Source organism: Silene latifolia, chromosome 8, assembly GCF_048544455.1.
Source record: "Silene latifolia isolate original U9 population chromosome 8, ASM4854445v1, whole genome shotgun sequence".
NCBI lineage: Eukaryota > Viridiplantae > Streptophyta > Magnoliopsida > Caryophyllales > Caryophyllaceae > Silene > Silene latifolia.
The window spans coordinates 43,730,663-43,744,746 of record NC_133533.1 but is presented as its reverse complement, the minus strand read 5'-3'; the positions used below and the strand labels follow the sequence as shown (position 1 = coordinate 43,744,746).

At 39.6% G+C, this 14,084-nt stretch overlaps 3 protein-coding genes across 3 annotated transcripts; all 3 read left to right on the top strand.

Moving 5' to 3' along the window:
• The first annotated feature begins 351 nt into the window (after positions 1–351).
• LOC141595103 (F-box/kelch-repeat protein At3g23880-like) lies at positions 352–2,117 on the top strand. The gene is made up of 2 exons (XM_074415075.1): positions 352–708; positions 1,677–2,117. The coding sequence occupies exons 1-2, from the start codon at positions 352–354 to the stop codon at positions 2,115–2,117; spliced, it is 798 nt and encodes a 265-aa protein (XP_074271176.1).
• A 2,929-nt stretch (positions 2,118–5,046) lies between these two features.
• LOC141595102 (uncharacterized) lies at positions 5,047–5,721 on the top strand. The gene has a single exon (XM_074415074.1). It carries the CDS (start codon positions 5,047–5,049, stop codon positions 5,719–5,721), a length of 675 nt encoding a protein of 224 aa, XP_074271175.1.
• Positions 5,722–6,496: 775 nt separating this feature from the next.
• On the top strand, positions 6,497–8,252 carry LOC141596779 (scopoletin glucosyltransferase-like). The gene has a single exon (XM_074417029.1). It carries the CDS (start codon positions 6,715–6,717, stop codon positions 8,170–8,172), a length of 1,458 nt encoding a protein of 485 aa, XP_074273130.1. The 5' UTR covers positions 6,497–6,714; the 3' UTR covers positions 8,173–8,252.
• Positions 8,253–14,084: the final 5,832 nt, after the last annotated feature.

The following is a 14,084-nucleotide window of genomic DNA, read 5'->3' as shown; positions in this document are numbered from 1 at the left end:
TCGACGGCCCAACTTAGATTGGCCCATCAAAGATTAGTGTAAGTTAGGCGGGAAAACTACTTGAGAATTTTATTGTCTTAGTAGTAGGGGAGATTGAATGAACCCGAAAACTTTATGGTAAAACTCAGACACTTTAAAACAAAACTCGAAAACTTTTTATTATAATGTTCAAAAACTAAGCAATTGGTGTAATACATCGGATATAATCCACCTAGTGTAATTTCTGTTGCTCTACATCTTATTTGTCGTCTTTGCCATCTTCATCATTTTTGATCTCGTTTATTTTGGGATTTTGCTGTATCCATAAACCCTAGAATTTTCAAGATTAATTTCCATCATCATTCGAAGATCATGTCAGCTATGAAGAAGCCTAAATTGACTAGTGGGAATACTAATGACCAACATAAACTCGTCCCTGAACATCTAATTCTTGACAACATTTTGCCAAGACTTCCTGTAAAATCCCTGCTTCGGTTCAAACCTGTATGCAAATCCTGGTTTGCTTCAATTTCCACCCCTGCATTTCAGAAATCCCATTTACGATTCTCGTCTTCCGCCCTTAAATTTCTTTTGTTTCATGGTCAAGATCATATCGATGATGAACGCAAGATATTCTTGCTATCTTATGATGAATCGAAGACAATTGGAAGTGATTTGGTACAACTAGACTGTAATTGTCTTAGTGAAGAATCTGATTACTTTTTCACAGTAGGTTCTCAGAATGGGGTCTTGTGTTGGTATCTTGAGGAGTTGGATTCCTTTACTGTTTGGAACCCTGCTACCCATCAATATAAGACAATCCCGCACTATAGCGTGTTGGGAAATTTACGCCAAATTACCCACACGCAACGGAAGCACAATCGACAATATAAAACCAAAAGTAGAAACTGTAAACAACAATAAGACGAGACAGAAATATAAAATACCGGGGCAAAACCCTCCAAATCCGGAGGTAAAACCCACGACCAATCGAGCAATCCACTATAATAATAGTACTAAGTCTGATCCGCCGTCCCGAATAATACACCAATTCGGAACCACAATGATTTAGGAAAAACCAAATCTAAACCCTAGAACAATTGACAAATTCCACCAACTGACTAGTAAGACGGTCTAGATTAAACCACCTAAATAATGTGTAAATCCGTATACAAGACCGTATACAAAGAACTATACTGACCTCGATTAACTGAACCCGAGATAAGAATCTCGACCACAAAATCACCTTGCTCCTGCCACCCAACCACACACTAACCCAAGACAAGAACCGTCTTGTATCAAACCGTGTGTGAGAAGACCCAAGAAATCAGACCAGTTTCTTGTGAGAAGTTGTGGTACCAATTTGAGCTCACGCTCAAATATGTCTGCAAGTGTATTGCCTTATTGTGTGTGTGCTGTGCTTGTTTGCTTGTATGCTACCCGGGAGTTTAACCAAGGGATCAAAACCCTTATACCAACAATGTGAACAATCTTGCCAAGCAAGATTAACACGTGGGATAAGCCCACAAACAACCAGTTTAGTCTATTATTAGACCAAAGCACATATGGTCCAATACCACATGAAACCTACGGCTAAAACAAGAAATGAAAAACCCATTTTCTAAGCCATATCAAATTGGGTGGACCATTGGGTCATAACCCAACATAGCGAAACCATCAAAGATGTTACTTTTCAGTCGTCCCTTCAAGCTTCTGGATTCGGTTATGTTTCATCTACCGATGATTATAAGATTTTTGCTATGGATTTGAGCTCGCCCATTGATGGATTTGCTTACCTTTTCTTGTTCTCACTGAATACTGGGACATGGAGAAGGCTCAATTACTTAGATGGGACGTATTACGGGCGTTCCTTGTCTGGTGGCTGTGCTGTGTATATGGGTGATACCTTGTACTGGCCTTTCAGAAATCAAAACTCCAGGGCCGTGGTTGGTATCGTTTGTTTTAACTTAGTACATGAACAAATGAACAAGGTTCAGAATTTTCCGTGGCTCTGTAACTACAACATCTTTAAAATGAAAGGGTGTTTGTCATTGTGCTGCAGCAAGGGCAGGAATCTTGATTCCGATATCTGGATGTTGAAGCAACAAGGCGGTTGTTCTCTATTGATTGCAAAATGACACCTGTTCTTGATTTCACCGAGAATGGCAAGTATTTGGTGCAGCATTTAGGACAACTCAAATTAATTGATCCTAATGAGCATGATAATGATCATTTGACAACTGCGGTTGATTGTGATGATAAGATTTTGGGAACAGGAAGTAAATATGTTGAGAGTCTCATCTCCTTTTAGATCCAAAATACAGGATTGTGTCCTAGTCTGATAATGGTAAGCAGTTTTTTTTTTTTTTTTTTTTTTTTTTTTTTTCAGCTGGAAAAAAAGAGTTTTAAATTGCGGCGGTATGGCTAACTAAACCATACATTGTAAATGTAAATTTGGCTGGGTCTTACATTGTAACTCCAATTTGCTAGTTACAGTACATGGTAAATGTAAATGTAAATTGTCAAAGTATCGCCCCAAGACCCGCAAAATATTAGGCAGGATGCCTACACAATATCGGTGACACTTTGATGCTGTCAATTACTCTTTACCAGTTACACGACAAGTGCGCTAACGTTTTGTCTTATGATTGATTTTGATATTGATTTGTTTACCGTTTATATTCTTTGTGAGGAGTATTTTAAGGTAAACAAATGAGCAGGATGAAGGAGTATTTGCGCACATTTGTTGAAGCCAGGAGCTGATGTTGGAAACTTTGCTAACATGATTCGGCAATGTTAGAACCTGGGCTACCTGGCCCAACAATAAGGGATTAGGAGTTGTTTTTGGCAAATAGGAAGGGTCCTGCTATATATCGTCGACAATTAACTAATTATCGTGACATTTAATGGAAATTTCCAAGTTTGCCCTCCATAACATAACTCCATTTCCGTCTCACTAAAATGCAATTTCCGTCTCACTAAAACACAAGTCAATTTCCGTCTCACTAACGTCTCACTAAAATCTTTCAAACAAAAAAAAAGACGGTTTTTCAAAAAAAAAAAAAAAAAAAGCGGGATTTGTAATTAACAACATGAACGAGAACTTAGCGATTATCGATTACCGCACCAAAAATTAATCTAAGTCAGAAAATGATTTTTTTTTCAAAAAAAAAAAAAAAAAAATTTCCGGTCGAAAAACATTTTCGTCCAGACCAAGGTCCGGACAAAGAAAATTTTCGTCCAGACCATGGTCCAGACAAAAATATTTTTCGTCCAGACGAAAAATATTTTAAATCGATTTCCAGTCCAGGACGAAAAATATTTTAAATCAGGAAAAAAAAAAATTTAAATCGGACCGGGTCTGGACGAAAAATTTCTTCATCCAGACCCTTTTTCAACAATTTTTTTTTTTAAAAAAAAAATTATTAATTTCCGTCTTAAATTAGTTTTGGGTGCGTGGATCGATAATCGCTAATTAAAATAAGTTTCAATAAATTAAAAAATTAAAATAAAACAAACTATCCCCGAACGTGGTTTATTAGTAATTATTAATTATTTTTTTACGAAAACAAAACAAGACGGAAAAAATATGAGGGGGAGTGTGAGGGAGGGGTAGTTTTGGAAGTTCATTAAAATTGTCGACGATAATTAGTAAATTGTCGACGATTTTAGCAGACAGGAATATGAATTGAATGACTTTGGAGTTGAGTATCTATTTGGCCCGCAATTTATGTTCGATCAAATATCTTGAGACGATATTAAGCTGCTTTTGGGCAACTGGTGAGTTTGGAGAAAACGACTGTTGTTTTTAGTAGAGGGGTTACTAGTGGTCAAAGGGGTGCTGTGGCGGCTAGATTAGGCGTGGAGGAGGTTGCGGAACACGCTCGTTACCTCGGACTCCCGACGGTAGTGGGTCGGTCAAAGAAGGTGCTTACTGATATTATTAGAGACAAACTTAGCAAAAGATTACAAGGTTGGCGCGGAAAAGTTTTGTCTAGGGCTGGTAAGGAGGTTCTTATAAAGGCTGTGGCCAATTCACTCCCTACCTATGTGATGAGTGTGTTTAAAATTCTGGCAATTTTTTGTGATGAGCTAAGAGCTATTGTAGCACGCTTCTGGTGGGGTCACGACGAGAGTAAGCGAGGTATTCATTGGGTGTCATGGCGAAGGATGGCGCGGCCTAAGGGTGTAGGGGGAATGGGATTCCGAGATTTCAGACAGTTCAATCTTGTTCTTCTAGGTAAGCAGACGTGGCGCTTATTAACTAACCCGACTAGCTTGTGGACCCGGCTAATAAAAGCGAAATACTTCCCCAACGATGACTTTATGACAGCCGGACTAGGCCATAATCCTAGCTATACTTGGCGAGGTATTTTGGAAGCGAGGGAGGTGTTGGAGCGCGGGATGAGGAGACGTATAGGGGATGGTATTACGACAAGGGTGTGGGGTCACTCGTGGCTTCCTAATACGAGTTCGGGCCGAATTATTTCACCTTGCCCACACGGCTTGGAGAATTTGACGGCCGACGAGCTGATGATGCCGAATGTAGCTGAGTAGGACGGGGATAAATTGAATCAACTTTTCCTTCCTTTCGAAGTGCAGCGAGTTCAAGATATCCGAATAAGTCCAAATAAACCTCCTGACATTTGGTATTGGGGGCTTGAAAAGGATAGGTTGTATACGGTCCGGAGCGCGTATAAGATGCTGGTTGGGGAGTTGGGAGATATGGCCGGTGGATCGGACTGGGATAGAGGGAAATGGCTATGGAATCGGCTCTGGAAACTTTCGGTTTGACTCCGTGTGAAGCTCTTTTTCTGGCAACTGTGTAGTCAAGCACTCGCAACAAGAGCTAACATTGCTGCCCGAGTTGGAGGTGAGTACTCTCTCTGTTCTTTTTGTCATTCAAATGTTGAGTCGAGTCTTCATTTATTTCGGGATTGTGGGGTGGCAAAATGGGTATGGGATGGCTTGGGTTTGGGGGAGGTGACCGACGGGATGGGTGGGGATGTGAAGGAATGGGTGGAGGGGTGTTGGAGGAATATGTGTATGGAGGAGGGAGCGATGTTAATGGTAGGATGTTGGGCTATCTGGGAACACCGCAACAAGGTAATTTTTGATAATGCGGAGGTGGCTCCGGAGGATGTGGTGAGACGAGCGAAGGACGTTGCTCTGGAAGGTGTAGGGGATGTGGGCGTGAGGTTAGAGGGGATGCGACGCAAAAAGGGGGGTACTCGGAGTGAGGATGAAATGGGATGGAGACCGGCGCGTGTGGGTTTTATCAAAATAAATGTAGATGCGGGAGTGAAAGAGGGTGAAGGAGTGGGCACGAGCATTGTATGTCGGGATAGTAGTGGCGAAGTGTTGTGGGGTGTGTCGGTAGGACGGAACCAGAGCTGGGAGGTTCAATTTGCGGAAGCTACCGCGATCCTGGATGGCCTTGAAGAAGCAGCTGCACGTGGAATCCGTAAGGTGGAAATCGAAAGTGACTGCTTGCCGGTTATAGAGGCTATTCGTGACAAACAGCTGGGACGATGCATGTTTCATCAACTGTTAGATGATATTATTACCTTTAGTTTAAATTTTGAGTATGTTATTTGGTCTTATGTAAGTCGAGTCAATAAGTGTGTCGCACATGGTTTAGCTCATTGTGTTCCACGAGTCATAGGAAAGGTTGTATGGGAGGATGGTCTTCCACCTTCTGTTAACGCTGCTGTTATTTTTGATCGTTTATTAATTGAGTAATGCCTTTAGGCATTTTTCTTCAAAAAAAAAAAATATAATTATTCGACCAAAATCATTATTTGTGGCATGTATCCGTGATTGGATATATGGCTGAACTTCTCAACTGCGGAATAGGAGTTGTTTTTGGTATATGATGTTTTTAGAAAACAAGGGGTATCACATAAATTTGAAAAACTTAGTGTGCCTCGTAGAAAAACTCTAAAAATCAGTTTTTTTTTTTTTTGCCCTTTTCTCAAACGTCCCTTTACTACTACCCTCACCAATTCGAGACTTGTTAATTTATAGGATGCATGAATTAAAACATCAAGTATCAAATAAGTCTATGAGAAGCACTTAGTATTAAATTGGTACAATTTCATTTTATATAAGGATTTAGGTAAATACGGTGCAATTCATTCATTAATGAACACATTTTCATTCTTAAAATGAGCACTATTTGAGTATTCATTAGCCTCCTCACTTAATGGACACTTCTCAAATGCTGATGCGCGATTTTAGTAGTCTAATTAAGTACGTGATAATTCATTTTGACGACATACAACTTTTAACATGTCGCACTCCGTGACGCTTTATCACTAATTAAATTTTAGATGGGGTTTATCTATTGTGCCATTGTTGCTTCTGGCAACACGAAAAGGACCACATGGCACATTCCACAAATAATCGCAGCAATAATCTAGTGTCCCACACAAAAAGACGACAAACCAGAAAACAAATTAGAGGAGCCGTGCCAGTACATAATACATCCAAGCTCTACTTGTGGCGCTCGACTTTCTTTGCTGGTTTCTTGATCAACACCCAAATTTGCATTGCATAGTTATCGTCTTATCGATAATCCAATAAAACTGACACATACAGTGACGCACCTCTGATTCGTGATTATATAAGACCGTCTCACCCAATAACTACGTATAAACTAAACCAACATTCTCCACATACACTGTATAGCCTGTTTTCAAATAAACACTTCTGTAGTTAAGTTGAATTTCATCCATGGGCAGTGAAACTCAAAGGCTTCATGTCGTCCTCTTCCCACTTATGGCTGCCGGTCATATGATCCCAACCTTGGACATTGCTAAGCTTTTCGCGGCTCAGTATGTTAAAACCACCATTGTCACCACCCCTCTAAATGCTCCCTTCTTCATTAACCCTTTACTAAGCTACAAAAACATCGGTCCAACTATTGACGTCGAAATAATTCCATTTCCCTCTAAGGAGGCTGGTCTCCCTGAGGGAGTCGAAAATTTCGACCAGTTCACTTCAGATGAAATGTCCCTTCAATTTCTAAAAGCCACTGAATTACTTCAAGAACCGCTTGTTCAGTTACTAGAGAAATTGAATCCTAAGCCGAGCTGCCTTGTGGCTGATATGCTTCTTCCTTTTGCCACGGATATTGCCTCGAAATTTAATATACCCAGGTTGGTTTTCCATGGTAGTTGTTGCTTTGCACTTTGTGCCATGGAGGCTGTCATGAAGTACGAGCCTCATAAAGCGGTTTTGGACGATTATGAAGAATTTGTCATCCCACATCTTCCTCATGAGATTAAGATTACGAAAATGAAGTTAAATGAAGAATTTAGACGCGACAATCCGAATATGGAGTGGGTGCAAGTCTTAGGGCGTGCCTTGGAATCTGAGATTAAGAGCTTTGGTGTTATAGTAAATAGCTTTTACGAGTTGGAACCGGATTATGCTGATTATTACCGGAAAGTTATGGGAAGGAAGGCCTGGCAAATAGGCCCTGTTTCGTTATGTAATCGAGAGAAAGAATCCATGTTCCGAAGAGGGAAGGATTCTTCAATTGATGAGCATGAATGCTTAAAATGGCTTGATTCAAAGGAGGCTCATTCAGTCATTTACATAAGTTTTGGTAGCTTGACCGAAGTCTCACCGGCGCAACTCCATGAAATTGCGAAAGGTCTAGAAGCTTCGGAGCAAAACTTCATATGGGTGGTGAGGAGAAACAAGAATAAGGAAGAAATAGAAGAGTGGTTGCCAGAAGGGTTCGAGGAAAGGATACAAGGTAAGGGACTAATTATAAGAGGATGGGCTCCGCAAGTGCTGATTTTAGATCATGAAGCTGTGGGTGGGTTCGTAACTCATTGTGGGTGGAACTCGACTTTAGAAGGGATTTCATGTGGGGTTCCTATGGTTACTTGGCCGGCTTTTGCGGAGCAATTCTATATTGAAAAGTTGGTGACTGAGGTGTTGAAGACGGGCATTGAAGTCGGAGCGAAAGAATGGAATAGAACGGTAGAGTGTAAAGTAAAATGGGAAGAAGTAAAGGAGGTTGTAAGAAGGTTAATGGTTGAAGAAGAAGGCGTGGAGATAAGAAGCAAGGCAAATAAGTTGAAAGAAAAGGCAAGGAAGGCTATTGAGGAAGGGGGCTCATCTTGTTCTGAGTTGTGTTCATTGATTGAGGAATTGAGCAATTATAATTATAATGCTTAAGACTAATGTTCCTTTTAGAAATTAGCTTTGTATTTGTTTTGCCTTTTGAAATTTGGTGATGGTTAAACTGCAAAATTCATTACTATATGCTATTAAAGTAGAGTTAAAAAATTACATATTAACATTGTATAAGATAATCGAATTATTGCCGTCCTATGACTTCTAACTGAAATGTTGGGTTTTGCCAATTTTTTAAAACATTTGAAAATGATTCTGAAAAAATAATTCTTTTGTTAAATAAATACAACATTATCTCGGACCTATAATTGGTTGGGTCAATCGATTGCTAAAAGTAATTGGTAATGAGGATATTTAAATGAGACGCAAATTTAAAAGAAAATTTAAATGAGATTGCAATTATTTTTCGAAAGCATTGAAAAGAGTATCAAATAAATAGCAATAGTAAATCAAAAGCAACTTGTGTATCTGTTTTGTCCATAGTTAGCGTCGGGCTGGAAATACGACCATGGTAGAATAGTATGTGGGTTAACTAGTATCATCCTATTATGATGTTATCGTGATCGTACCTTTGCATGGTTGATTATAATGTAAATAGAAACGAAAATAAAAGTAATGAACAATAAAAGAAAACATGACACGTAGATTTATACGTGGCAACTCTTAAATGGGAAAAAACCACGGGCACCAAGACAGGAAAAGATTTCATTATGTTAGGGAGAATATAAGTATGATAATGATAATGCTTGTAATATTATATAAGTACTCTGTAGCTTGTAGTATGTATGTTTGTGTGAGATAATGTAGAATGTGTTGTGTATGGTTTCCATCGAATGTCTTATCTTGTAATGCCTGCTTCTCTTTATATAGCCTTCTTCAAACAGTAGAGTAAACTTCACCATTAAGAGCAAATATTCTCTTTTAATTGCGTCATTAATTGCCTCCTTAATTGCTGTCTTGATTGCTACTTAATTGCATTAATGCCTATTAATGCTCCTTCTATATGACCAAATATTTCTCTTAATTACCATATTTAAGTGGTAATAATCTTATATAATTATCCTTGACTTGATCAAATGTTGACCTTACATTTGACCGTTGTCCCTCCTGCTTAGTGCCAGGCTCGAGCTACCCTGACAATCCTGCCCTGATTGTCAGACCAGGGTTAAACTTGATCCTGAAGATGATGAGGGAGTCTAGGCTAAGCGACTGGTGCCAAACTTGAACTACCCTACCCTGATCGTCAGACCAAGGTAGAATTCTATCCTGTCAGTAGTGCGAAATTGCAGGCTTAACAATTGCCCTTTATCTCCTTATTAACGCTGAGTCAGGCCAGTAATGGGGAGATAATCTTATCTTTTCATCTTTAGACAACTTCTCCAGGACGATTCAGCGTGCTTCATCATTAAGAAAACGACTAGTTGCAATAAAACCCAATTTTTACCATTTATAAGTAACTTCTTCACTTCATGCTTTATTTTTCAACAAAAACCGATTAATTCTTTGAAAATTTTTCGAATTTTTCTTTAATCTTCATCGTAAAAACCTAGAAAACACCTAAAACTTTCATCATGGTTATTAAATCCACCAGGGATGTTGTTTCTCCTAGCCCTTCAACGGTTCCTAATCATGTCGAAGCAACTTCTGAAAATGAACCCATCATTCTTGGAGATGCATCCTCTGTTCTACCTGTTGATAGGGTCACCATCTTCAACAAAAAAAATGAGTTTAAGCCGACGAAGGCTCTCGATGAACAACACCATTTCCCCAATCGTCTCAAACCTGTGTTTGAGAAAATTTTGAAGGATAAAGGGATCATTCCCGCTGATTCTGACGTATGGATTGCTGAATATTCTCCCATCAGGGCGGACTGGCTATATATTTATCAGGACCAACTCGTTGGGCCTGACCTGGCGTATCTCAATTATGATGCATGTATCGCTGGTACGTATTTTGTTCGCTTTTTTCTTCCCTGCAAGATTTGTTAGTAAAAAGACAATAAATATTAAACATGGTATACCTTTTTTGTAGTTGACGATTGGCTGTCCAATATTGATTATACCTCTGAATGGGTAACTACTTTCTTGGAAATTCTTCTCATGGAGAGGTCGTGGCTATTCTGCTGCGGGGTGGAATGTTTTCTTTGTTGTTTGAAGGCTGGAGGCTCCTTCCAGTTCCCTAAGCATGTTAAGACTGTTGGGGCTTTAACTTCTGGCACTAAGACTTTCTTTTCTCCGACATTTTTCGTTTTTGATTTTAATGTGGTGCTTTGTTAGAGCATCTCCAATGGACAACCACAAGATAGAGTAGCTTAGTTTGTTAAGTCGGTTTTTTAAGCTAATTTGCTCTTCGACTACCTACTGCTCCAATGGTTGGCTACAACACTTTCTAGTTTTATGAGTCCCACATTAAAATTTTCCACCAATAAAAAATTTTACTTTTTATTTTTTTTAATCCAAGCTACATGCTTGGTAGAGCTACAATGCTCAAAAGCTACATCCATTTTTTCATAATCCAATGGTAAGCTACTTGCTTGCTATTTTACAAATATTGCAAGCAAGTCCCTTTTACAAACCATTGGAGTTGCTCTTATATTGCTAATTTAGTTTAATGCGTTCCAGTCACCAGATCTTCTACTAGAATTGTCAATTTCGGCATAGCAGATTTGAATGTCAGTCTTGCCAAAGTCAAGGAGGAAGGTTCACAGGCGGTGAGCATGTCTCCAGTACTGGGACTGATTCTGATAATCTAATTGATCTGAATAATGCCCCTGCCATTCCTTCTAGGTATATTCAACATGTTACCATGTACGTCGGATTCAGTCACGTAGCTTGCGTACAATTGACCTGGCTTGTCTTTGCCCCAGTATATGAATTAGTAATGTTTGGTTCCTGATCAATTGTATTCGCGGAGTGTGTGTGAATCAATGTTCATTTGCTGCGACAAGGCAAGGTAAGACAAGGATTATATAGGAAAAGTATCCTGAGTCGATGAAGGCTAATGTGTTTCGTGCGAAAGAGGAATTATGGTGCTCGGTCAGGCGAGGAATAATTTCTGATCAGTGTTAGTATCTAGCCCTGATGAGAGGGATGTTATTCACAAAAATGTTAAACAATGGTATTTTATCCAACCAAGTAAAATGTCCTTAGTAAAATCATTAATCAGTTTGTACGTTTGCCCTAGGGGAATGTCCCTGTAGAGACAATTTTATGATTTGTTGGTCTTGGTCAGGGAGGTTATCCCTGATAGGATAGATATATATTTTGCTACCTTTGCCCCAGAAGGTAAGGGTTTTATTAATGATATAAAGTTCGTCTTTCAAACTTGCTTTTTTTCAATCCTATCATTCTTTTCAAACTTTTTAACCTGTTTCTTCAAACCTGTTAACCTGTTAAACCTATTTTCTTCAAACCTGTTCAGCTATTTTCTTCAAACCTGTTAACCTGTCTAGTGTTTTAATTCGGTGTTAATCTTCAATCATGTAAAGTTTTTCTTCCTGTAATGATTGAAGTGGGTGGGATCCGGCTTGACTGGAGGAGACTCGGCATGTCTGGAAGACATTTGGACGTGTCGTCAGGATCTTTCACCTTTTTACCCGTCACAGTGTTGCGTCTAGCCGTTGTAGAGGTGTGCAACAAATAGCTGGGTCAAACAATTATTTCATGCCTGATTGGTCCCGTATTTGCCGTAAAATGATATTCTTGGCTGCATCTCTTGGTTCTTCAATATGTCAGGGTCAAGCTGACATTTTATTCAAAGATATTCAAGCCATAACTACATGGATTTCAGTAGGGATGGCTTCTTCACAACCATAAACCAATGAATAAGAAGTTTGGCCAGACAGACATTTGTTTTTTGTATTTGTTTTTTTTACGACCACCTTTTCATTTAATTCAGCTTGATCATTTGTTTTAGGGTAGCAATGCGCCACTTCATGAATGGCTAGGGTGTAGAGATTGGATGTAATAACTTAGACGGTTGATGAATAATCGGAGCATGCTTATGGTAGGCTTCACATTTCGTGTTGTAGTCCAGGCAGTCAGCCCTCAGGGTTAGCCAATAATAACCCGTCTTGAAAACTTTGTCCTGCTTCAAGCGGTACGTGAAATCTCTTGTATGGTTTGGCCTTAAATCTTTTAAACAAAGTGTCATTGATGATAAAATAGGTAGAAGCTATAAGTCTAAATTCTCTAGCCATATGCCTGCCCTGAGGTAGTATTTCTCACAGGAACCAATCATAATAAAGCTTAGTCTATGAATCATTGTCAGTATTTACATCGTTCACTAATTCAGGCTTGTTGATGGCAGGTTCAAGTAAATGCACATTGAGTATTTTATAAAAAAATGTAGGGGTAAAGTTTGAAACAAGGCTGGCCAGAACATCAGCATGGGTATTCAAGTGTCTTGGTATTTGTTCAATATCAAATGAATGAAACTTAGCGCAATGTTTTTTTTAACATATTCTAAATATAAAATTATTTTTGTATCCCTTGTTGTATAAGTTCCTTTTATTTTATTAGCAATTAAAAATGAATCAGTTTTTACCTTCAAATTTTGAACACCGAGGTCTATACTTACGTTGAGTCCCGCTATGAGGGCTTCGTACTCAGCCTCATTGTTGGTAGCTTTCAACTCATAACTCACATCATGGGTTATTATGTCCCATTGTGGCGATTTTAGCACTAATCCTAACTCCGTGTCCCGTACATTAGATGCCCCGTTTGTGAACAGTATCCATTCCAAGTGTGAGCTCTTATTCTCTAATTGGTTGACTTCCTTGACCAGACCTAATTTTAGGTTAGGGCTGAAATAAACCACAAAGTCTGCTAAGGCTTGTGATTTGATTGTTGTCCTGCGTTCAAAGGTAATATGATAGGTGCTAAATTGGACTGACCATTTGGCCATTCTGCTTGATAATTCAGGCTTCCGTAGGACAGATTTTATGGGTTGGTTGTGTAACACACCCGCACACCGAGATGCCTTACCAAGGACAATCCCAGTATATAAAGATGTTACCATCTCGGTCACCCGAGGTAGTAGATCAAATAATGAATAAAAGAATATTTATATTATAATACGTTAAGTCTTTACAACCAAAACTACATAACGAGATACAAAGTGATAACTATGATAGTTACTAAGCTCATGCGACGGAACATCTATTCCGGTAGCGTGGTGACTTGACTCCCTTCCAAGCCCATCAGCAAACAGGCCAACTGTACCTGCTAAACCAACTGCTCACCATCCCCGAATGGATCACCACAGTTTTTAAAACACATCACGGGGTCAGTTACTGATTAACAAAAGTAAGACAAGTACAAAAGATAAACGATGACCATTATCCATCTGCGGTCTTCCGACATCACGCAGTAACCGACTACACACCAAAGTGTATAGCCCTGCCAGACTACCCATCGCAAGAGATAATCCCCGCCGCAAGTGGGGGACTGCAGCCAATCCCCACCTAAGCCCCGCTCATCAACGAGCGATAACCCTGTCCATTAATGTGCACATCTCCTCCTGTGGCGGGTTCCACAGAGGGCGAAACTAGGGCGTGAAGCCACTCCCGCAAATAACTCCAATCAGCCGAGGAAGCACCTCGCGGACATCATCAACAACCATCACAACTCCAACACCCAACTCCAACTCCAAGATCAACCGATAATCACAATATCAATTACAACAATCACAATAAAATCTTAAATCAATGAACAGTAAACCGAGTAGGAAAACCCTACCTTATCGCCAAACCATGAAAATGCATCCACAATTAGCCAAGCAAGACTCGGAGACGCATCCTAAAAACGGTAACCATATCCTATTACAAGACTACCCCAAAAGCCTACTGAAAAGGACAACAAAACAGCGACTTACCTAGTGACGCGGACCGACGGTGACAACAACGACATCCTCACACGTATCCTTCATGTAGAATCCCGTCCCCTTCCATGGTT

Excerpts from the sequence above, each read along its gene's own strand:
- LOC141595103 (XM_074415075.1), top strand. The coding sequence starts at position 352 with ATGTCAGCTATGAAGAAGCCTAAATTGACTAGTGGGAATACTAATGAC. Across the intron at positions 709-1,676 it reads AATCTGATTACTTTTTCACA|TCGTCCCTTCAAGCTTCTGG; the intron begins GTAGGTTCTCAG and ends GTTACTTTTCAG.
- LOC141595102 (XM_074415074.1), top strand. The coding sequence starts at position 5,047 with ATGGTAGGATGTTGGGCTATCTGGGAACACCGCAACAAGGTAATTTTT.
- LOC141596779 (XM_074417029.1), top strand. The coding sequence starts at position 6,715 with ATGGGCAGTGAAACTCAAAGGCTTCATGTCGTCCTCTTCCCACTTATG.